This window comes from Apis mellifera, linkage group LG8, assembly GCF_003254395.2.
Source record: "Apis mellifera strain DH4 linkage group LG8, Amel_HAv3.1, whole genome shotgun sequence".
Classification (NCBI taxonomy): Eukaryota; Metazoa; Arthropoda; class Insecta; order Hymenoptera; family Apidae; genus Apis; species Apis mellifera.
The window spans coordinates 5,858,827-5,882,495 of NC_037645.1; the positions used below are offsets into that span (position 1 = coordinate 5,858,827).

The window sequence follows — 23,669 nt, forward strand, 5'->3', positions numbered from 1 at the left end:
AAAAAAAAAAATAAGGAAAGAAAGAAAGGAAGGAAGAAAGAAAAGGGGAGGGGGGACGAGGAAAGCTGTCGACTCTTGGTGAAACTTCTTCTCGGTCTCGTTTGCCTTTTCCTCCTTCCTCAACGTCGATGACGTTAGGAAGGATAAAAAACGAATCCACTTAATGGGCGGAGTAATTAGACGGTATTCAACGAGAGGAAATTTAAAGAATTTCTCGCGAGAATTAAGAAGGGAAACAAAACGACGTGTGTCATTTCTTTAGGATCTTCTGAAGAGAAAGGAAAAATATCAAGTGAGAAATGTTAATAATGCGTTTGAAACGGGATTGCGGTTGACCAGAGCACGAAAACCCCTTTCCTGCGTGCTTCGCACGTTTTCCCGAAGTTTTCATATACTTGGAATAGATAGGAACAGTTGAATTTGCACTTTGCCCCGCGACGTTGGACACGAGACGTTGTTTTAACAGAGGGAGAAGTGGAACGGAAGTCGGAATTAGAATTAAGGACAACCGCAACACGTTTACCTCGCGATGAATTATGACGTTTCGCGAGCTATTCCAGTTTAATTTATTATTAATGGAAAAGGAAATCCGATGTTTCGAGTAACGAAAAGACAAAAATATTATTTCATAATAACGAAGAAAAGAAAAACATTCGACGAGCTTATTTTCAAAAGGTGTAATATAATTCAATATCAGAATCAAAATTCATTTTCTTTTCTTTTCTTTTCAAACGGAAGATAGATCAATGGTAAAAGATATAGAAAAATTTCAAAATTCCTCGAATTCCACGTTAAAATGGCCATCACGTTGAGAAGTTTACCAGGACTTAAGGGATCGCAAATTACATGCAAAATCGCGTATCGCGGACAACGAACCGTTCCTTTTTTCGGAAAAACAGACGGAAAGGGACTTTTGTCGTCACGTCTCAAGTTTACCCGGACGAAGTTCCGGTAAATCGAACATTCCGCGAAACTTTGACGTCGCCCGTGACTTGCTCGAGGAATTTAAAAGTTTCCTCCCCCCTCCCTGGGGGCCCTAACAATCTTTGCCGGACCGGTTACCTAATACACACCGTCAAAACTACTTTTCACACCGCGTCTTAAATCTTAAATTCCGCCAGTACAATAATAATAATCTTCTACAAATTTCATTCAACTGTATATATCTATATTCAAAACCACCCCATCTTCAGTAGAAAAGAAAAGATTAAGATTTAAGAGATAACTCTCTCGATTCAAGTCACCTGCACGTGAATTGACGAAATTAAAAATTCGTCGTATCAATTATTTCTACATGCTCGCCACACCCTATATATATATATATATATATATTTCCCCAAAATAGAAAAGTTTCGAAGGAGAAAAGAGCCCAAGAGGAGAATAAATATCGGGATCGATCTGATCGGAACGGGGTCACGGGAGGGGGCGTATCTCTGCTCTAGATCGACTCGAACGAAATGTCGAAGCCTCCATCGCTTCTTGGTGAAGAAAAGCGAGAGATTTAAAGGGAGAGGAGGGGGGGGTGTAACGGAGAAACATTTTAATTTCGCTGGGGTAATATCGCGTGGGTGTTCACGGAGTTGGGCAAAGTTCTGGCAAAGGTATCCACGACGGGGGGATGTATTTCGGGCGCTGGAATCGCCACGGCAATTTCATTTGTCCCATTTCGAAGCGAAATAGCTTATAATGTCGAAATAAAACGTCCCCGGGAACCGCCTGCTCGCCACGAATCGTCGAGAAATCACGAAGGGAAGAGAAGATGACCGGGAAGGGGGAGGGAGAAATATGGAAATCTACCAACCCCCTGGCACTCGTAACTCGATTTCGATGTATTCTTCGAGATACACCCTTAACGCGACACGCGGCCTCGTTAGTTGTTCCATCGAGCGATTTAACAGATTCGAGATTCGTTGGACTCGTTTCGAAGTCCCCTGAATGATGGCTCTTTTAATTGGCCGCCTCTTGGACCTGATAAAAGAGAGAGACTTTTTTTGTTTTGGAGATTTAAGACTCGAGACTATTTTTATCTCTTTCTTTCTTCTTTTTGAAGGAATAATAAGAGACGAAGATCCTCCTTCGAAGGAGTGGAAAAAATGTCTAAATTCTAGTCGCCGCTCCTAAAATCCACGAATCAATGAACAATATTGCCAGCCTTGGATATTCGCCGTCTTGTCTCCCAGAGACAATCGGGAAAGGAGGATGGATCGATGTATAGGCACGGAACAGACGTCGCGTTTCGAGTGAAAGAACCGCTTCTACGTGGCCCGCAACCCTCTCCCCCGCACGCTTTCTATTCGGTTGATGTTCATTCCTCCGCGTCTCCGCCGGGACAATACGATGCGCCCGATTGTTCCACAGGAGGAATTGTGGGAAACACGAGAGAAACTAGCTGCCACTCAGGCAGGAACTCCTGGAGGGGGGAGAAGATATCCGGTATAATTCTTAAAAATTTAATTTTTCTCCTCGTTCGTTCGTTCCCTTACTTTTATTTTTTTTTTTCGTGCGAAATTCACGGAGGGAAAGGGAATATTTCGATATTTTTTTTTTTTTGACTTTTTAAAACTCGAATTGGAATTGGAAATTAATTTAATCTCGAACGTTCGCTTTGAACGTTCGCGCGATTTCAACGGGAGGAGGGATAATTTGTACATGTTTTATAAATAAATTATTTATAAAAAAAATGCGTTGTCGAACGAGTTTCGATTCGGTGTCAACGCTCGTTCGGATAACGATAAACGCGTTCCAATTTCAGGGATCAGTATATGGGATGATAATTGTTCGCCCGATAGATCTCTGAATCAAAATCGAATCGTTAAAGCTGGATCACCGCTTCGGATCGAGTTAATCGAAGTGAAGGCTCAGTTCAGAAATTGTTACATGGCTGTCGAACCGGTTTCCTCGAAAAGGGGGAATCTATTCAAAGTTCACATGAACAGGTTTAATTAAAAATCCGTTGTTAATACATCCTTTCGATAAACGCTCGTTAAAATCGATAATAATACTGTTGACTCGGGTGAAACTTCAATTTTTGGATCGAAAAGAAAGAAACGAGAAGAAAGAATTAAAAAGAAAAAATTCATCCCTCTTACAACTTGATCGATCTGTTTTTTTCTCGTTCGAAACTGGACGAACAAATTTTTTTCCTCCTTTCTTTTTATCATCTCGCAACGAGACACGTGTAAAGTTTGGGAATTTTTTTTACGAATATCGTATGAAAATATTGATCCACGGATTCTAAAAAGTTGGAGAATCCGTGTATAATATTCCTGCCCGAACAATTTTCTCGGAACTACGAGTGTTGAACGGCCGAGTTTCCTGCCAGAGTTCTGCCCCCGGATTTATTTTCCTTTTTCTTTTTTTTTGTCCATCACGTTGAAAAAAATATGTTTTCCCATCGATGCTAAACGATTTCCTATCGACGGCGATATGCAAATAGTGGAATTTTTATACGCGCCCGGTCATTTTTCATTCACGCGGACAAAAGCATCCCCGCTTCTCCTTCCCCGAAAACGGCGAAACTTCCCGCTACCTGTCGAATCCGGCCAAGATTTAAATATTATCGTCGGACGATCGAATTATTTCTCGATCGGAAAAATTTCCAAACTCGGACACGCCGCCATTGTTCCCTAATGCAAATTCGATCCGAACAGGGCGGAATTATCATTTCGACCGATCCGTAACTTTCGTATCCCCGTGAAAAAGTATCACCTTCCACTGGTTGCCTTGCGAACTCTCCTCGAAAGAAACTCCTCCCTCTTTCGAATAATTCTTGAACAACGGTGGGATCCAACACTTAATACTTTGATCGACCGAGAGTGCTTCGCTCTCTCTCTCTCTCTCCCGATATTCTCGCTCTTTAACCTTTCGTATTCACCGATGCTTCTCAATCTGGTATCTTCTCCAAGTCCTTACGGAATATCTCGCTTCCGAAACTCGCTTTGGAAACGAGATCCGCGACGATCGCAATCAGTTTTAATCTCCGCATTGCAGAAAGAGAAAGAGAGAGAGGCAATGAGAGTAAATGGGGAAAGGCGTAAAGGGGTAGTGAGGAGGATCAATTTCTCGATTTCTATTTATTGTTAAATTGAATCTAACGTTTCAATTTACGAATTTAAGAATGTTATGCGAAGAATGCGTTTTCTTTCATTCAGGACGAAGGAAGAGGAATTCTTCTTCTCTGACTGGTCTCAAAATCTCGAAATGAAACTTTTGAAAATTTTCTTGAAAAATAATTATCTTTATATCGTTGGTTATAAATATTATACTCTACGAGAAAAATAATCGGTATTCAAGACACGTGTTAATAAATAGAAGAGTTACAAAAATATTCCTTCAACATTTCTTTAAATATTAAGCGTGCAAATAAGTACCTTCCCCTCTTTTTTTACGATCATTCTGACCGAATTCGAATTGCTTTACCGTTTCTGATGTCATCCGAAAGAGCATTCTTTCATTTTTAAGATAAGCGCTCCGAGAGTTTCCATTCCTGTGCAACAATTTCCAGCGATATGGCGTGCGAGAAGCATTTGCATTCCAACTTAGGAAATCAGCCGTTGAAGCTACTGAAATGGTTTGCCACGCCACTGGGAGAGAATCTCCTGTATCTTACGGAACGTGCAAAAAGTCGTGGCAAAGATTTAAAGCCGGAAATTTTAATTCGGAAGACGACGATCGTTCGAGGGCACCGAGAAAGTTCGATGACGGTGAGTTGGAGAGAAATCGATCGACGAAAATCCTTCATAAGAAGAATTGGCGGAAAGAAAGTCAGTAGACTAGCAGTATCTATCCGACTGAAACAATTGGATCTAATCTTACACCTGATTTACGTAATAAAATCTTGGAAAAAATTTGGAAAGAGAAGGGAAAGAGAAAACTTATTTCCACACTTGATGAAATTTTTATACTGTCATACACCAAAATGAATACAACGAGTGATAAGAATACGACGAGTGTGATACATTTTTATTTAAATAAATAATCTGGATTGAAATCTAAATAAAAATCTTGAATTTGGAAAAAGAAAAAGGAGAAATATATAATACATTCTCAACTTTGCCCACGAATTAGAATATTACAAGGTTACTTCTTAAATATTTACGCTTGATCCCAACTCTAACCTCGAATCCATTTCTGAATCTGCTTGATCCCATTACTAGAAAACCGGGATTTATTCCCACACAGCGTGGGAAACAATTAAAGATTCCTGGTCATTACCAGGCAAGCTGGTAGAGGAAATCGAGACGGTTCGTCGAGAGGGCGACGGTGGAAAGGGATGATCCTCTTCCAATTAACGTCACGTCCTCCGCCGGGATCGTTATCCTTATCGCAGGCCACTTTCGAGGCCAGCGTGGAAACGATCCACAACGATTCCACAACGCGAGAAGAAAAGTTGAACCGCCCGCTACTTCTTATTCCACTTCCGCTTTGTTTTAGGACAGCCCGGGGAATCGTAAGCGGATGCTCCCGGATGCGGCTTCCCGCGCTCTTTCTTCTTCCGGTAAATCCGCCTCCCTTTTACAATCTGTGGAGGGAGGGGGGGGGAGGGGGATAGGAAAGTTCTTTCGAGGGAGAAGGAACCCGGTGGTGGCAAAATGACACCGGCCATCGCCGATCACGGCTATTCAACAGTGCAAAAAGAACGATAAAAAGGAAACGGTGTGGATGTCTTGCGCGTCCGATGGGAATTTGAACTGAATACTTCCCAGAGTTTTTTTTTCTTTCCTTTCTTTCTTTCTTTTTTTTTTTTTTAATATAGGAGAGAGATAAAATGGACGAAACGACGTGTAAAGAGATTTAAAGGGAAAAATAAAAGTATTAATAATTTATAGAAAAGTATTTCAAACAATGTTTAGGAACTTAGGATTTTCAAATTGTAGAATATAGGGTGTTAGGAATTTTTGAAAAGCAAATAAGAATTTAAAGTTAACATTAATCGGACGCGAGACACGGCGTAAAATATCTCGTACTTTGAATGTTTTTTGAGATTTATTGGATAATTGAAGGATGAAGGAAGAGACGAATTTCCCGTGAAATTTGGGAAACGTGTTTCAGGATCGTCGAGGCAATGTCAATTTTCACCCTTAACGTCCCCAAGTTCGATCGAAAAGAGGCGGGAACGTCGGATGTAAGTAGCGACGATTGGCTGTCGAGCAACAACTTCCGGCGAGAGCAATGTCTAATTTTTCAAGCTTCTCGTGCACGCAGCAATTTCCGGCCCACCTCGATACGACCTATTTGTCAATTGGTCCATTTCGAAACGAGAGATTTAGTTAGTTTTTCCGCAGGCGGGAAATAAAAAGGCGATTTCCTCGATTGCTATTATTTCAAGAATTGGGAAGCGGTTTTTTTATATTGCCTTTTTTCCTTGGAATGTTAAAAATATTTGCGATTTATATTTTGATTTGAATTCAATTGTCTTATCGTTTAAAATAATTACATCTGTATACCTTATCGAGGATAGAGATACACTCGACTCAAAATTAATAAGAAATTAACTGAAAAAATATTAGAAAAACAATTAAATTTACGTGCAACAAATAACTTATAGTTGGATTAATATGTAAAATATTTATTGCATAATTATCTTATTATTACGTGCCCGTTTAAATCAATCCTTTCAATTAAGAATTTAATTGTTCAACGATATTTTCTCGAGTCGAAATATTCTTAAAGAAAAATGACTTTCTGTAACAGGAGTTTAGAACGCTGATAGAGGAACTGAACGAATAGAGGAGAAGATTCAAGACCACTATATCTATACTTATACCCTTCCATTACTTTTGTCCCCACATTAATGAGAACACAGAACGACAAATATCGAGCAGAGTTTATTTTTTAATATAACATCTTAGCACTTGGTGTGATATTAATAGGGATACAGAAGGAAAATAGAAGTGTTGGACAAGAGGAGCAATGAAAGGAATATAATTTTATTATTAATATCATAACGTATTGATGCTTTCGATCCAATGTTACCAGGATTGTAGAACGACGGAAGAGCAAAGTGTTTCCTGCATCACCGATATTCCTTCCTTCCCAATGATGCATCTTCCAAGTAACAGAACAGCAGAACTTGGCAACAAGTAACGAAAATACCGATCTCAACAAGTTGGACAAGTTAAACAACAAGGAAAATACATGAAATATTAATCTTCAAAAAGAATCATCCCGTTAAATTCAATCCATTTTATTCCATTTCCTCCCCTTTCTCGTGAGAGATTCCTCTCCCTTACACCATCATTATTCAAGAAAGTTACATATCGATCCAGAAACGACTTTCAACTTTCGAATGATCCTCGTGCAATTTCACTTTATCTATCGGATCTTGCTAGTAAAGTATTCCTCAATCCCTTCTTCTTGGAAGCTCTACGTGGAGATCTGCCACGTGAGCAGGATCCTACTTGCTTCCGTAACCGGAAGCTCTGTTTCATACGAGAGAAGATGAAATACGCTGTGAAAGTTGCAACTTACCAAGATTCGATCGATTAATTCGAGTGATCAGTGTCCGAAATCGATAACCGAACTTCCTCCCTAAGCTCCCAAAGTAATTTAATTTTCAGACAGTTGCGCGATCGAAAACCTGGCACCACACATCTTCGACTCCCTTACACGCCCCTAAGTTTCCCCGACGTAATGTCTACGCCCATACATAAACTGCAAGGAGCAGACTGCAACTTCTGCTTTCTTGGCTGGTCTTGCTTTTGATAGCACCCATCGGCTTCCCGGTTTATTTGCAACTGACGGAGGTGGGAAACTTGGTCCCCGTTTATGGAGCAGCCATCCTGAAACTGGAATACCACCGACTAACATCCACGGATTTATCAAACATTAACGAAGAAGAAAAAGAAATATAGGACTTACGTGATAATAATGTAATTCTCGCTTAAAGTTCAAAATTTCGACGAATTAAATTATAGATCAGCAACGTATTTTCATAAAAAATGGATTCTCGATTAAAAAGTTTCTGGCAGCCCAACTCCATATCCGTCGAAATTTGGCGTCGTCTTGAGAGAGAGAGAGAGAGAAATTTCCAGGGTATTGCGAATGAAGGAATAAAAGGAAAGGGGAAAGAGAGATTTCAGAGAGGCTGATGGAAGGAGACATTTATGTCTGGTGACCGGAGAACAAGCATGGTTCGATAAATAGCGTCCTTTCGGTAGCTCCTGGCGCGCGCTTTGAACAGGTTCCATTGCTTTGTCCACCCGCCATCAAATGAACTCGAGAGTCTACGTAATAATTAGGTATAGACAAGGCCTAAATGGCAGTCTCAAAGTGGTCGTTATCGACATCAACGGCACGTTGTCGACAGAGACGCCGCTGCTACAGATACCTAATCATTCGAACGATCGATGAAAATTTCAAAGGGAGGCTTGAATAAATGTATCTCTTCCTATTCAACAAAATGAAGAGATTATATAATTTTTTTAATACTGCGTGGAATGAAATAGGATTGAAAGGATAGATAAATTATTCGATAGTAATTTTATAATTAAGAAATTAAAAATATGGGAGAGATTCTTAAGGATATTATGAATGTATATATATATATATATATATATGTATGGGTACGGTTGGAGTTAAAACTTGAAGACAAAAAATTTATTTAATATATTTATAACATATACATACAATTGGAAATTGATTGGAAAAAGTATGAATACAAATTAATGTGTTGGTGTATATAATATATTATATTTAACATTGATTTTATTTTTGTAATGTATATCGCTATATATATATATATATATATACATACATACAGCTTTTGATATAGAATATTTTGATTTAACGGGTTTAATTGGGATTCCAATTATGCGAAACTGTGAACAAGATCGAAAAATGGATTATATAAATAAATTCGAGTAATCTGGTATATCATTGCACAGATTTATCGTGTTTTTTAAATCGGTTCAGTGGTTAGTTGTTAAAAAAAAAAAAAAAAGGAAAATTCGAAGCAATAAAATCAAAACGATATATATATATACGCGCGCGATAAAATGAAATAAAATAATACAACCATGAAAAATCGTTTATTCAGGGGAAGAAAACTCGATCGTTTACATTTACGTTTGTTTTTTACAACTTGCTCACTTTATCGATTCCGATAAAGTTTGTCCCGAACAAGTGCGTAGAAGAAATGCATAATATCCGATCGGAAAGGTTCTCCCGACGAGGAGTCGAAAGTTCGTCCGATCGTGAAATAATTGCGCGGATTCTCGTAAAAGCGCGGGGTGCTCGAACGTTTCGCTCATAAAAATGCATTTTCGCTCGATTGACGAGCTTAAAAAGCATCCGTACCCGTAAACAATAACAGCGTTGCGTATAAATAGTCAGCTAATAATTCTGGCCAACCCGGTCAGAAACTTTGATCCAACTTCCATAATAAAAGGAAGTTTTCACGCGAAAGTTCTCAAAACGAACAGATCGCGAGCTGATTTTCTTCCTATTATTGATGAAACGAAGTTACTCGAAATAATTTTCCAACCGATCTCCCCTTTCTCGATCTGTTCGCCTTTGTATCCGATATCAAACCTCGAAGGAGTACTATGCCTGATGATCCCTTCATGGAGGTGAAACATTTTTTTTGTCTCTCTCTCTCTCTCTTTTTTTTCTATCCTGTTTCCAACTTCAAAGAAGTTTCTCACACCTTTCAACCGGTAAGATAAAGTTCGAAGAACGACCTACATTACGGTCTCGGAGCGTCACCTTTGATTGATTGTATCGGAAATCTGGTTGGAACTTCGTGTTCTCCTCGAGTTTAAACTGTTGTCGAGTTTTTGGCGAGGCGGTTGCTTTTAGCTCCGGCTTATCCATAAACGCGCTACTTTATGGTCTTACCAGTTGAGGATTTGCAGATAAACGGAGAGAAACTCCGTTTAAGCAGAATTACAGATGGCTTATTTACCCTGGGGGAATACTTCGTGGAAATTTACATTCAAATTCTATTTTCCATTTTCTCAAGAGAGAATTTTTTATGAAAGATAGATAGATAGATAGATAGATAAGTACGTATACACGATAGAGCACGCTGTTCGCGTTGCATGGTTAGTTAGATTTGAATTGTTCAACGTGATAAAAACGTGTCGAACAATTTTATAATAAACAATGTCGAAAAACACACAATCGCAAATATCATTATGAAAATTTACATTTTCATCGGCTTAAGTAAGTATTCTAGTCAGAAATTTGAACACATCGAGATCCACACAAATTCCACTCGAATAAATACGTCAAAATTCGAGATTCAAGATTCTCTTCGTACGCGGGAAAAAGTTAGATCAAAAATTTATTACAGTAATTCGTCATCGTGCATCATCATTTTCCGTTGCTATCGAGATTCTGCTAGCAAACCGAAAATGAATTTTTTCGAAACAGAGAGATGTAATTCGTGCTATCTTCTTTTATTATATCGACGTGATACAACATATATAGGATAGAGCAATAAACTTACAATATCTCTATTTTAAACAACCTGTTACATTAAGAGAAATATTACAAATATATCTTTTCTCCAAAAAAACGCATTTTTAAAGTTTCAAAAGATCAATTTTTTTATAAAATTTTAATCTTGCATTATTTCTTTCAAAAAAAATCAGAAAATCATTATCTCACTTTATATTTTTATATAGATATTCAATAAATATTTATATATTTAAACACTTCTTGATCAATCGTGATTCACAGACATAAAAATTGAAAGAAACAACGTATAATTTTCTCTATTTGCTTAGACGATGATTAACATTTTTTAATATTTTCTCTTAATAGCTAAGAACAAACATTTAATCTTCTTTAAAATACATTTTGTTTAAAAACTTGATCAGAGACATTCATCGAGCATTCGACGACAGTACAAACAGTGTAGACAACACTTTGATTGTATTCTCAGCATAATTTCTTAACGACTAGATGTACAACTTTGGTATGGGTACAATAACAGCATCAAAAATACATATACATATATATATATATATATATATATATCGAAAATTGATCGTTTCATCTTACATAAATCGCAACGTTATCATATCACAATTTTTGGCGAATAAACAGAGAAAACAAACAAGATATATTGAACACGTTGTGCGTACGAGAGTAACAGATAGATCACGTTATCGGGAAGAAGACACGTTCAACGATTTGCGACGAGACATAATTTTGTACTAGTGGAAGCTATTAATGGAAGACAACAGTGTGCGCGTGAATGCAGGAAACAACACGTATACAATTTTAAATCATTATTAGTGTGCTTTGAAATTTTGTACATCTTCGATATTTTTACCATGCATACGCATATGCAAATAATATATTTCGAAATATTTAAAGATAAGAGATTCAAGTACAAGTCAGTCAGTCCACAATGTTAGTTGAATAAATTATAAATTTTAGCGAAGCAAATTATTCAGTTACGCTATGCGTAAGAACAGTGTCAGCAGTAACAGGAAGTACTTGGAGGCGGTGTGTCACGCTCGTTGCATCGTAACACTTTCTGGTGAGGTAGCAGTGATTTATCCACAGTCGTCTCCATCCTGCGCATCACCCGGTCCAGAAGTATCTCCACGGCACGCGCTACATTCTGACCCGTGGCTGCACTTGTTTCCAAATAGACCAAGCTGAAGAGCATAATTCGTTAAAATTTTTAATCTTTCCCTTTCTTCTTGATCTTAATATATAATTTATATAATTCTGATAGTATTCTCTTAGAAAAAAAAAAATATTTAAACAGGATATTTCAATAAACTTATATCTTTCAAAGATTTGAAATGTAAATAATGCAAATTGGTTTAATTTATTTTATTTTGCAATTACATTGACAATAGAAATAAAACAATGTAATATATGAAATAAAATAATTGATAAATAATGCAATAATAAAATAATAAAATAAGTTTGCTTGAGAAATTGTTATAAAAATGTAGAAATTTATAATTTGAAATAAAAACATGATTGCAGTAATGCTAAATGTAATAATTAATCGCATAATTGATGAGGAAGATAGTAAGTAATACCATGTACTATGTTATTTACCCATGTTTCTCTGCTAATTCCCGTGCCTTATGTTCACTAACAACTCGTTTATCTTCGAGATCGGACTTATTTCCACAGAGAATTATGTCTGGATCTTCGCAATATGCGTGAGTCTACACGTATACAAATATGAATCAACGATCAAACAAAAGAATATTTAATAAGAAACGAAAATAATGCCATAATGAAGTAGTAGACAGTAAACAGCTTAAGAATTAAAACTAATACAATTCTAATTCATTTTTTCTTATAACAAAATAAATGAGAAGAAAACTTTGTTTAAAATTTTTTTTTTAAATTATTCTAATTAAGAATATATAATATTAATATACTACCTATAATATAATGCTTTATTTTTAAAATGTTTTTAATGCTAATAATATATATTTTTTACATTATTCATCAGAATAATCAATCAATTGAAAAATCAATTGAGAATAATTGAAAGAATAATTTGAAAAATAGCTATATATATATATATACATGTGTATATCCTGAAAAATTTTTACAAATTTATTGTAAACAAAAATTTTTTAGACAAATTTTATTTATATATATTCTACTAATGATTTATTTGAATTTGTTTATATATTTTACAAAAATATATTTTATTTCCAGAATTTTAAGAATTATTTAAATTATTTTCTTTGCGTGAATTAAAATCAAAAAATCAATACTTCGTGATCGAATTGCTTTTTATATAAATAATAAATATTATAGAGCATTAAATACGCAGTATATTAACGATTATTTCAATAAAAACATGGTGCAAATCTTTTTTAATTTTCATTCAATAACTTTTGTACATTATTTGTATATTAATAAATTTTACGATCTTTCGATCGAACGATAGTTTGAGTTTTTTTTTATGTAAATATACATAAAATAAAAAGTATTTAATAATAATAAAAGTATTAACTACTATTAAATTAATACTAGTTTATTTACAATTATTATTTAGCATGCAAACAAAATAAAGCACACTTTATGCTTCAAATTTTCAGGCACAATTGATTAAATTTTTTTTATTTCAAGATTATCCAAGATTTCCAAACAATTTTAATTTATATCATGCAATATATCAAAATCAAAATATTAGTATTTTTAATAGAGTTACAATAAATAGATTAACTCAAATCATCATTCATTATACAATGTTTATGATAATAATGTTAATAAATAATGTATACCCTAAGCTGCTCCAGCCAATTTCTTACTTCAAGAAAGGACAACTCATTGGTCAGATCAAAAATTAGAAGGAAACCCATAGAATCCCGGTAAAAGGCTGTAGTTAGACTTCTGAACCTGAACATTAGTAGCATTGCAGCACTTGCTATGAAATCTAACATTGCTCTATTATAAAATATTAATTGCTTGCAATGAAATCTTTTCTTTTTTAATTTATATTAATATAATTTTTTTACTAAATTAAAAAAATTGTTAAAAAACACTAAAAGCCTTCTTTGATATGCATTATTATAAAATACATATTCTCTAATATATTATTATAACAAATGTTACCGCTCTTGACCAGCTGTATCCCATAATTGCAAATGCACACGTTGAGTTCTACCATTTGCCGTCTGGTATATCTGTAATAATTAATGAATTTAACTTATAAGTGATAACATATGTGAAAGATATAAAAGACAATTATTATGTTATATATTTATATTTTACTTATATAAATATATTCTCAATATATTTTAAATAAATAAAATTTATATAACATAAAACAATTTGTATTTAATAATAAATAAAATAATATATTTAATGAGAGTAATTTCTTACCACACGTTTTTCTTTAAAATCAATCCCAACGGTGGATATAAAACGAGATTCGAACGTTCCATCAGTATATTGATATAAAAAACTAGTTTTGCCGACTCCAGAATTTCCAAGAGCCAAAAATTTAATAAGATAATCGTATTCCATTTTGATATATTAATAACTAATTATGCACACTTTTATCGTAAAACTTTGTTAAAATGGCTACTTTGATATAAAATTCTATGAACTGTTTTTAGCATGACTAAAAATCCAAAAAATATAACTTGTATGTGATTACACTTAATCTTCCAATTTTAAAATGAAAAATGATCGCTACAGTTAAAGAGAAACATGTGCGGCATTAGACACCTGTTGCCTACGTGTACAATTTTCAAAACATTCGCGCGTTTCACGATATAATATTCAACGTGTAACGTCATTTATTCTAATAAATTTGAATATTTTACGATCAGAGATAAACAAAAAAAACACGTAGAAACAACACCTTACTCAAAATTCATGAACTATACTGAACCTTGTTCACAATGACGTAAGATAGTATATGTATAGAATAACGCCACAGAAATTGCTGATAATTACAGTACTACCAAATTGACAAAAAAAATTCGAAAAAATATAATGTAATTTTAGAAGACAAATGAGAAATTAAATAATTGTGATATTTGACATTGCAATTGATTTACATTTTTACAATTTATTAAATGATAAATATAAAAAAAACACATTGATTTTTTTTATTTTTATATTTAAATTTTTTATATTGAAATTTATAAGACTACAATTTTTTACATATTATGTGCATATAAAATATAAAAAGATTTTTTTTTAAATATAAAAAAGTGAATTAATAATTAATGAATAAAATGAACATTTTCATAGAAATAGTTGGTAACTATGGTGCATCTTAAGAATAATAATAGTTTATATTTTATATAAAAACCCAATATAATTAATAATTAGTACTAAATTTTTTTTAGTAAATTATAATTTAGAATTTATTATACTTATCTTTTTTTAATAAGTATAATTGGAGTTATTTGTTATTTTTCATAACCTTAAAAAACAACTTAAGACATATTTTCATTTATATTTTAGTAATAATAATATTAATTATTCAATTATGAAATATAAACAGTGTCTCCAACAGTAATAATTCCATTTTCTTTATTTTCTTTACTTAAATAAATACCAAATTTCATTTTTCCGTGAAACTGTTCTGTAAGTGTACGTAGTGGTTCTACTGTTTTTATACCAGTGGTTTGATCAATGCAAATCATTTGACATCTAGTACATGGTCCTATTATCTAAAGAAAAAGAAAAATCATTAATAATCAAAAAACTAATTATAGATTTTTATTTCTATTCTTCTTTCAAAACATACCACAAAACTATTTTTTCCAATATAAATATGTTTCCATTGTGTTTCTTCAAAAGCTTCACAACCACTTATAATTATATTTCCTCTAAATCTATGTATAAGTGTGTCTTTTTGCACTTCTTTATTACGTATTTTATCACTAAGCCATAATACACTTGCTTTATTTATTAATAAAAATTGAGCTTGACTAGAAAATGATAATTCAGATTTAATGTTAGCTGTAAAAAAAAAAAATATATATTTATATGATGAAATAAATTTTAATTTTTAATTACTAGCATAATATAAAGCATACCCTTTTCTTTATTATCATTATTACTTTGTTTTATAAGTCTCAAATTTGGAAGTCCTAATGCTAAACTTATCCAATTAGAAACATCTGAACCACAATCAATACCTTGTACTTTATGTCCACATACTCTACTTTGGCATATAGTTTCATTTATAATATTTATGGAATTATCTAAAGGAATATCCATAATAGGCATTCCTAAAATATTTTTGAAATATTAAATTTACAATATATATATATAAAATAAATGGAATTTTTACCTGGATAATGTAATTGCATAATCCCTTTTTCTTTAAATATAATTGGTTTTAACAAACAAAGATTAATATGTTGTTTTTGTGTTAAACAAGTACCAGAAGATGTAATAATCATCCATTCTCTATCATATTCTAAACCTTTTGAATTTAAATTCCAAGAATTTGTTATCTTATAAGCAGCACATGATTTTATTGGATATATATATAATTGTTCTAAAATACATTCTTTTTTAATTTCACTAGTGTTTGTTATTAGTTTAAAAGTTGGATTATCATTAATAATATGTGTTGATGTTTCTTTTTTTTTATCTTGTAAGTTATTATTAATTTCAATTGCATTATTATGTATCACATATTTTGTTATATTTTTTGTTTTTTCATTGTGTGGATTATATTTTCTATATAAAAATGTTTTATAATCTAACCACCAATCTGGAATTTTATTTATTGGTGATCCATCAACAAAACATTCTTTAATCATAACTAATAATGTTTGAACATCTTTAATTGTTGACATATATCCAAATGATACTCTTATAGCACCTGTTGGTTTACCATTTATTAAATCTATAGAACCTCCACAAACATAACCAGCTTCATAATTCTGAAGAATTTCTTTATTTGATAATGCTAAATGTCTTTGACATGCACCAGGATTACAAAAGCAACCAGTTCTTAAATGTATTTTAAATAATGCTGCCATATTTAAAACTTCCATATATCCTACATATTCACCATTAGATCGTATGAGATTAAAAGCAACAATTCCTCCTTGCATATCATGATTATCATAAGTTGTATCAGAATATAATTTTGCAACTGGTCTTCCATTGTTATGGTGAAGCATTAGCAAGGATGTATATAAAAATTTTGCGAGAGAAAATACATGTTTTGAAATCTTTTCCATTGTGATGAATGATAATATGTCAAAACCATATTTTAAAGATATTATAGAAAGAAATGGTATAGTACCATCTTCAAATCTGTAAGAGAATAAATATTAATAAGGAATTTTATTTAAAAAATAATTTTTAATTTCTACCTTTGATGAAGATTTTGTCGTTTTATATGAAATAATTCAGAGCTCAAAGATACATTTACAGTACCACCTCCATAATAAATTTTTTGAAGTGCATTTGCACTAACATTTCTTACTAATAATGCACCAATTCCAGTAGGATATCCAAACATTTTATAAAAAGATAAGCAAACAAAATCTGGTTTAAAGGTAGACAGATTTAGATCATTTGTTGATGCAAAAGCAGCAGCATCAAGTAAGACATACCACTTTGTAGATATACCAGGAATTACATTAGATAAAATTCCATTATGTACATCTTTAATCCATGTTAAAGGATATTTTAATCCGGAAAAATTACATTGGGCAGAATAAACAAAGAGTGAATTAGTTTTAAATGAATTGTTTTGTTGTGGATGGGAACTAATAGATTTTGAAGAAAAATTAAAAACTTCAAAAGCATTATTATGGTTTAAGCAAGTTATTTTTGCTCCTTTTTTACAAACAATTTCTCTCATACCAAGAACTGAAGTATGATTATCTTGTGTGTAAACAAAATGGCCTGGATTGGAAACATTTCTTTCATCTTTATTAAATAGGAATGTATCAGCTATTATCTTTAAGGATGCAGTTGCACCTGATGTGAAAATAATACTATATTCATCGGCAGATGTGTGAAAATGATCTAGAATTCTATGAAAAAAAAGATAAGATGATTTTGTTTAATTAATATTATTCATTTTTTTGTTTATTCATATCTTACTGATATCTCATATGCTCTATAATATCTTGGGTCACATTACTTGCAGTTCCAATAGAATGTGGATTAGCATAAAGTGAATTACATAAATCAGAAGCAACATTTTTTATTTGTGTATCAGAATATAATGTTGCCCCTGCATGATCTAGATAACATTCTTCTGAAACATATATGTTAATTAAAAATATTTTTATCTTTGTATACTTTCTTTTTATTATTTTATTATTTTATTATATTTAAATACTATTCTATTTAAATACTATTCTATTCTATTTAAATACTAAATATAATGATTATATAATTTATAATTTATCATTTACCTTTAATTCTTGAAAAATTATTTTCAAAACTTTTCGTGATCTCTCCATCGTATACTGATGTATACAGTAATGACGAATTTATCGCATTTTCCATATCGATTATTTTATAATATACGAATTAAATAAAATTAAAAGTAATAAGATTAGCAATAGATCGCGTTCATCACTTTAGAATAATACCGAACAAGGCAATGACAAGATAGTATAGAAATGATTACCTAATAAAGACTATAAGTATATGTTTCATGTTTCTTTGAATTTAAAACATTGAATAAGAATATCTTCTTTAATTGTTTTGTCGAGGCTTAAATATTATCATATATTTGACTTTTAATTTTAAACAAAAGTGCATAATTTAAAAAATTGATATTTTTTTTTTTTTTTTTTTTTGCTTATACATTCAAATAAATAATTTTGCAGATAAGATAATGAAAATTAGAAATGAAAATAACTTAACGACATACATTTTACATATTCTTTTCAAATTATATTTATTTTATATATAAAAATATTATTTTATATTATATATACATATTAATTTTTACATTATTTATTTTATTAAACATCAAATGATAATTTTTCTATGATAATATTTGTATTAATTATATAAAATTCAAAAAATTAGCATTTTGAATTGATTGCAACATTTTTACTCTTTTAATTACATAACATCTTTTATATAAGCAAAAAACATGAAATAAAGGTAATTTTTTAGAATGAATTAAAGCATTCAATAAAAAATAAAAATATATTTAATATATTTAAAAGTAAAAGAAATTTATATGTTAAATTAAATAATTGCATAGTATGATAGATGATGAAAGAAAGATTCTTCATATGACGAGGTGGCCGAGTGGTTAAGGCGTTGGACTGCTAATCCAATGTGCTCTGCACGCGTGGGTTCGAATCCCATCCTCGTCGATTTTATTTTTGTTTTCTTTATTTAGTATTATTTTAATACTTTCTTTTTGCAATATATTGTAGAAAAGTAAGTTTTGAACAATTTATATATAACTACTGTTCAACTATTTTTAAAATATTTGTAAAGTAATGATTATTATTAGTATAATGCATGTACATTATCTTATCTTCTGTTTATACATATGCGTAATTACATCACAGCAGGAGGGAATTAAAATACGTATAACGGGTGAAGCAGGTCAAAAAACTTTTCTTTATATTGATAACTTGAAATATAAATAACGCTATATTATTAATTACCAAAATTTTAATAAGAAGTATAAACTTTTAATCATAAATGAAAATGAATTGATTAAATTGAAATATAAACTTTCTTACGTGAAGTAAGAAAATTGAAATGACAAACGCTATAAATAAACATTACGTAACCTAATATTGGATTAATTATTCTATAATTATTTCTTAAGTTATTTATTAAAAATCAATAAGAAATTTGAGAAAACGATGCAAGATAATTCTGAAATAGAGAGACCACCTAAACCAACTTGGGGAAATGAACCTACAATGCCTTCAGAATTAAATGAATTAAATGAAAATGATTTTATTATTGTAGAAAGTCAAGACGTGTCTGGTATATTATCATGTTATAAAAATAAATCACAAATTTTTCATCACAATTTCAATCAAATAATATATATCATAGATTCCACAACAAGTGTTTTGTCTCCAACAGAAGAATATCTTCATATGACCAAACGTCTCATTGAAAAGGGTTCATTATCACCTCGTACTTCTATGATACTTAAAGAACTTTACACAACATACGAATTGAATGATGGATATGGTTTAGCAACTTTTGATTCGAAACACGTTAAACGAGATAAACCATTTATTCAAAGAGATTCTATAGAAATTATTAAATCTCCAATAAAAAGAGAAAAACGAAAAGAAAGAATTAAAGAAGAGGAATATGTATCAAGAGAGCCATCAATATCGCGAAGAAGCACAATAGTAACTATAGAAGAAGAAGAACCTTTATTCGGTTTACATGTTGTCAAAGACACCACATTTGAACGACCTTGTGATCCAGAGGCGATTAAAATCAATAATATTTTTTCTGATTTTTCTTTGATCGATACAGGTTACGATAAATCCATAAAAAAGCGCATCACTCAGTGGATAAAAGAACGCAAAGAACAAGGAACTAGTGAAAAAACAAAGAAAAGTTTATGGAGAAACGTGAGATTAAACGAAGAACATTATTTCATAGAAATATTTGATTCTAATTTTTGTTTTTTATTTCCAGATATTAAAAAGAAAATGATAAAATAATTTGAAATAGCAGATTATCTAGAAAACCACTTTCTTTGCGATTTTTATTAAATAAATTTAACATCGATCATGCGCGATCGATCTGGATTGAAAACTTGAAATTGCGCAATGACGACTATATAAGATTAGTAGTATTATTTTCTCTATACAGATTTTATCCGTCTTCAGGATCATGTTGAATGACATCGATTTTATCTAACATTAAATATGATAAAATCACTGACACATAAGCAAAAATTATCAGTAGAAACATGCATTACTTTATATGTCAGTGCCACAATTTGGAGAAAGTGCGTCCTTGACAGGTTCCACAATATCATGACCCGGCATTGGTATATGTATCACATTACATAAACGAAAGGAAGGCCAGGATATAAGGGGAAAAAAAATTTAATCGCCTTATGTGACGTTGCAGCATTATTTTATGCAATACAAATTAAAGTGAGTAACCTGAAAAAAGATCACTCACATATAATGGAACAGTTTTTTTTTTTTTATTTAGTTCATCGAATTTTATTATGTGAACTTATAGTTAGCTATGTAACGCTCAATTCTTTTAGATTTTTTAATAAAGTTTAAATGAAGTAACACATAAGATATTAAATATGATCTTCATAAATCCTTTATTTGTAAGAATAATTGTATGTTAATTGCACTTTTGTAAAATTACAAAATACTATTAAATTTAATATATTTAATATATTAATATAATATTTGCATAGTTATAAAAACTTTGTCAAATAAATATATGTTATAATAAATTTTATAAAAATTTGATTTTATTATACAATAATAAAAATATTTGCATCTAATAGGAAGATATTTTCTTAAGATTAATAAAATATAAATTAGATTATTTAAAATTGCAAATACTTACTAATTCGATGATTCTAATTATATCAGAACCACACCCAATGTTTATACATTTGTTCGTGTCCCCTCTTAACCTGGCTATCCTTCTATACTTTCTATCCTTCAATCTTAATTCCTTATGAAAAAAAGTATCGCGGTACAGTTTCCCCACTCTTTATCGACTATATCCAATCCCATTGGAAACAGTGGCACCCAAAATTCGATTGATCCCCCTGCAACCTTAGCTGCATATAAATACTGGGCCAAGTTTGAAACTTCGTCAGAGCACGATTTCTTCACGTAAAAGTAAAATGGCATTCAAGGTAAGCTTCTTCCGTGTACGCCCTTCAGATTATAATAAAACTTACAAAGAGATATTTTACATATTGTAACGAAGCATAATATTTCATAGATTCAAAGATTTTGTTTAAATTTTAGATTTAATTAATTTGATCTTTTTCTATGATCTTTAAAATAAAAAACTTCCAAAAATAATCTTCATCTATGTTAGTTCTTTCTTAGTTCTTGAAAGATTCTTGCTGTTATTCATCAAATAGTATAGTAACATATCAAATAGTATAATTAAAAAACAAAAAAACAATTTTTTTTTCAGTTTGTAGTATTCGCAACCTTCTTGGCAGTAGCCAACGCAGGTGGGCCAACTTCTTACGACATCGCAGCATCATCAGGAGATCATAGCAGCATTGGTTTTAGTCAGGAGTCTACGCAAAAAGGATTCGCTGGCCAGAATGTGATCTCCTCTTACACAAAATCTGATGATTCCGCTCATTCCTTTGTTCGTGTCAGCAGCCAGAGTATCAGCAACGATGCTCTTTTGAACTACGACATTGCCCATGCTCCCCTCGTGAAGACTGCCTATTCTACCCCAGCCTACCTCGCCCCAACCGCTGCTCCTCTTATTGCCAAGACTTATGCCGCACCATACAGCTACAGTGCTCCTTTGTTGACCAAGACCTACACCGCCTCTGCTCCTTTGATTACCAAGGCTGCTGCTGTAGCTGCACCAGCTCCTCTTTTGCACGCTGCACCAGCTTCTCTTCTGACCAGATATACCGCCCCAATCGGCACTGTAGCTCCAGCTCCTCTTTTGCATGCTACATCAGCTGAACCTTTGATACACGCCGCTCCAGCTTCCTTCTTGCACGCTGCACCGGCCGCTCCTCTTCTTGCCAAGAGCTACGGATACGCTGCCCAGGCTCCAATCATCGCTAAAAGTGCTCTGATCGCCCCAGCCGCCGGATATGCTGCCTCCATTACACCAGCTGCTCCTCTTTTGGCCAAGACTTACGCCGCTGCTCCTCTTGCTCACCAAGTGATCACCAAGGCTTACGGATACGAAGCTGCCGCCCCCGTTGTACACACCGTTTTCAATGGTTTCGGTACCAGTTATGCCTGGTAAATTTTTAATTCCATGTGATAACCCTTTTGATTTCCTTTGAGAGAAGATTAGATCTTAGTCTCTTTGTTGTCTTGGGAATATTAGATCTCTCGAATAAAATTTCGACGATTCTAAAAAAAATATTATCTCTTAGACAAACTTCTATTGAGATATAATTAAGACAATGAATATTTTTTTACTGAGGGAATCACATATTGTTTTTTAATATGTGATTCATTAGAAACGAAAGGGTTAATATGACGAAATGATCCAGATTTGTAGATAAATATTTTGATTATTTTACTAGAACTATCAAATTTCATTGTACACGTATAAATGATACAAATAGATATACGTGTATTGTGTATAAATAGATATAGATGATAATTTTATTTATATTACATACACCGATTACCTTTTTACTGTCACATTAATGAAATAGATTTTCAAATCTAAGAAATTTACTTTTTGTATATCTAAATGATTGTTAAATAAATTTTTTTATTCAATGATATCTTGTTTATCTTGTTTTATTTATTTTTCCTAAAAAAAATATTTATATAATGATATATTAATAATATAATTTAATATTATCACAATTTATTTACAAATAATATTAAAAGCACTTTTGTTTTCCAATATTCCGATTAAAATAATAAATTTATTACATCAGTTTAAATTTATATTACAAACAAAAATACTTTAATTTATTGTAATATTTCGATTTATTTTTATTCAAACAAAAATAATAATTTATTATATTCTTAAATAATAATTTATTATATTCTTTAAAAAATTTAAAATCACATGAATAAATAAATGAATAAAATTTTTCTTTTTTTCATCACGAAGAACGATTAAATTATTTGATAATAAATTATAATTACTTATTTAGGTTATTTTGAGATAAAATATTTCAATAGAAAGTAATAACAAAATACTATAAAAAAATAAAATACTATATACAAGAGGTGTTTGAAATTCATGTTTTTAAGAAAAAATTTCCTATCACAATTGTAAAATAACTTCATTTTAAAGTTAATACAATGAATAATAGACAATCGATTTTAATTATCGATTCCGTTATGTTTATTTTTAAAAATTCCAAATATTCTTTAAACTTTCAGTATAATATTTATTTAATTAAATATTAATATTAAAATTATATATAATTTATCATTTATATCAATTCATAAATATAAATTTTATAATTACTTAAATAACTATTAATAAATATATTAATTATATGATATGATTTTTATAGTATGGTCGAAATATGTTGTATATTAAATAAGGTTGTAGAATTATGAATTGATAAATTC

At 31.5% G+C, this 23,669-nt stretch overlaps 3 protein-coding genes and 1 non-coding gene across 5 annotated transcripts; 2 read left to right on the plus strand and 2 right to left on the minus strand.

Moving 5' to 3' along the window:
* Window positions 1-10,750: 10,750 nt before the first annotated feature.
* LOC411260 (ras-related protein Rab-27A) lies at window positions 10,751-14,369 on the minus strand. The gene is made up of 5 exons (XM_394733.7): window positions 13,819-14,369; window positions 13,549-13,619; window positions 13,218-13,332; window positions 12,028-12,140; window positions 10,751-11,612 (listed from the first exon to the last, which is right to left on the minus strand). Exons 1-5 carry the CDS (start codon window positions 13,960-13,962, stop codon window positions 11,429-11,431), a joined length of 627 nt encoding a protein of 208 aa, XP_394733.2. The 5' UTR covers window positions 13,963-14,369; the 3' UTR covers window positions 10,751-11,428.
* Window positions 14,370-14,552: 183 nt separating this feature from the next.
* On the minus strand, window positions 14,553-18,133 carry LOC411261 (molybdenum cofactor sulfurase 1). Of its 2 annotated transcripts, none has more exons than XM_006561479.3 (7): window positions 17,844-18,133; window positions 17,527-17,680; window positions 16,788-17,456; window positions 15,749-16,728; window positions 15,492-15,686; window positions 15,200-15,414; window positions 14,553-15,122 (listed from the first exon to the last, which is right to left on the minus strand). In XM_006561479.3, exons 1-7 carry the CDS (start codon window positions 17,935-17,937, stop codon window positions 14,937-14,939), a joined length of 2,493 nt encoding a protein of 830 aa, XP_006561542.2. In that variant the 5' UTR covers window positions 17,938-18,133; the 3' UTR covers window positions 14,553-14,936. The 2 variants fall into 2 exon arrangements, with proteins under 2 accessions (XP_006561542.2, XP_394734.5); XM_394734.7 differs by having other exon boundaries at window positions 17,527-17,683; window positions 17,844-18,132.
* Window positions 18,134-18,682: 549 nt separating this feature from the next.
* Window positions 18,683-18,764, plus strand: TRNAS-GCU. The gene has a single exon. It is a non-coding gene; the product is annotated as a tRNA-Ser (tRNA).
* A 2,200-nt stretch (window positions 18,765-20,964) lies between these two features.
* Window positions 20,965-22,859, plus strand: LOC100576182 (pupal cuticle protein G1A). The gene is made up of 2 exons (XM_003249823.4): window positions 20,965-21,271; window positions 21,562-22,859. Exons 1-2 carry the CDS (start codon window positions 21,260-21,262, stop codon window positions 22,366-22,368), a joined length of 819 nt encoding a protein of 272 aa, XP_003249871.1. The 5' UTR covers window positions 20,965-21,259; the 3' UTR covers window positions 22,369-22,859.
* Window positions 22,860-23,669: the final 810 nt, after the last annotated feature.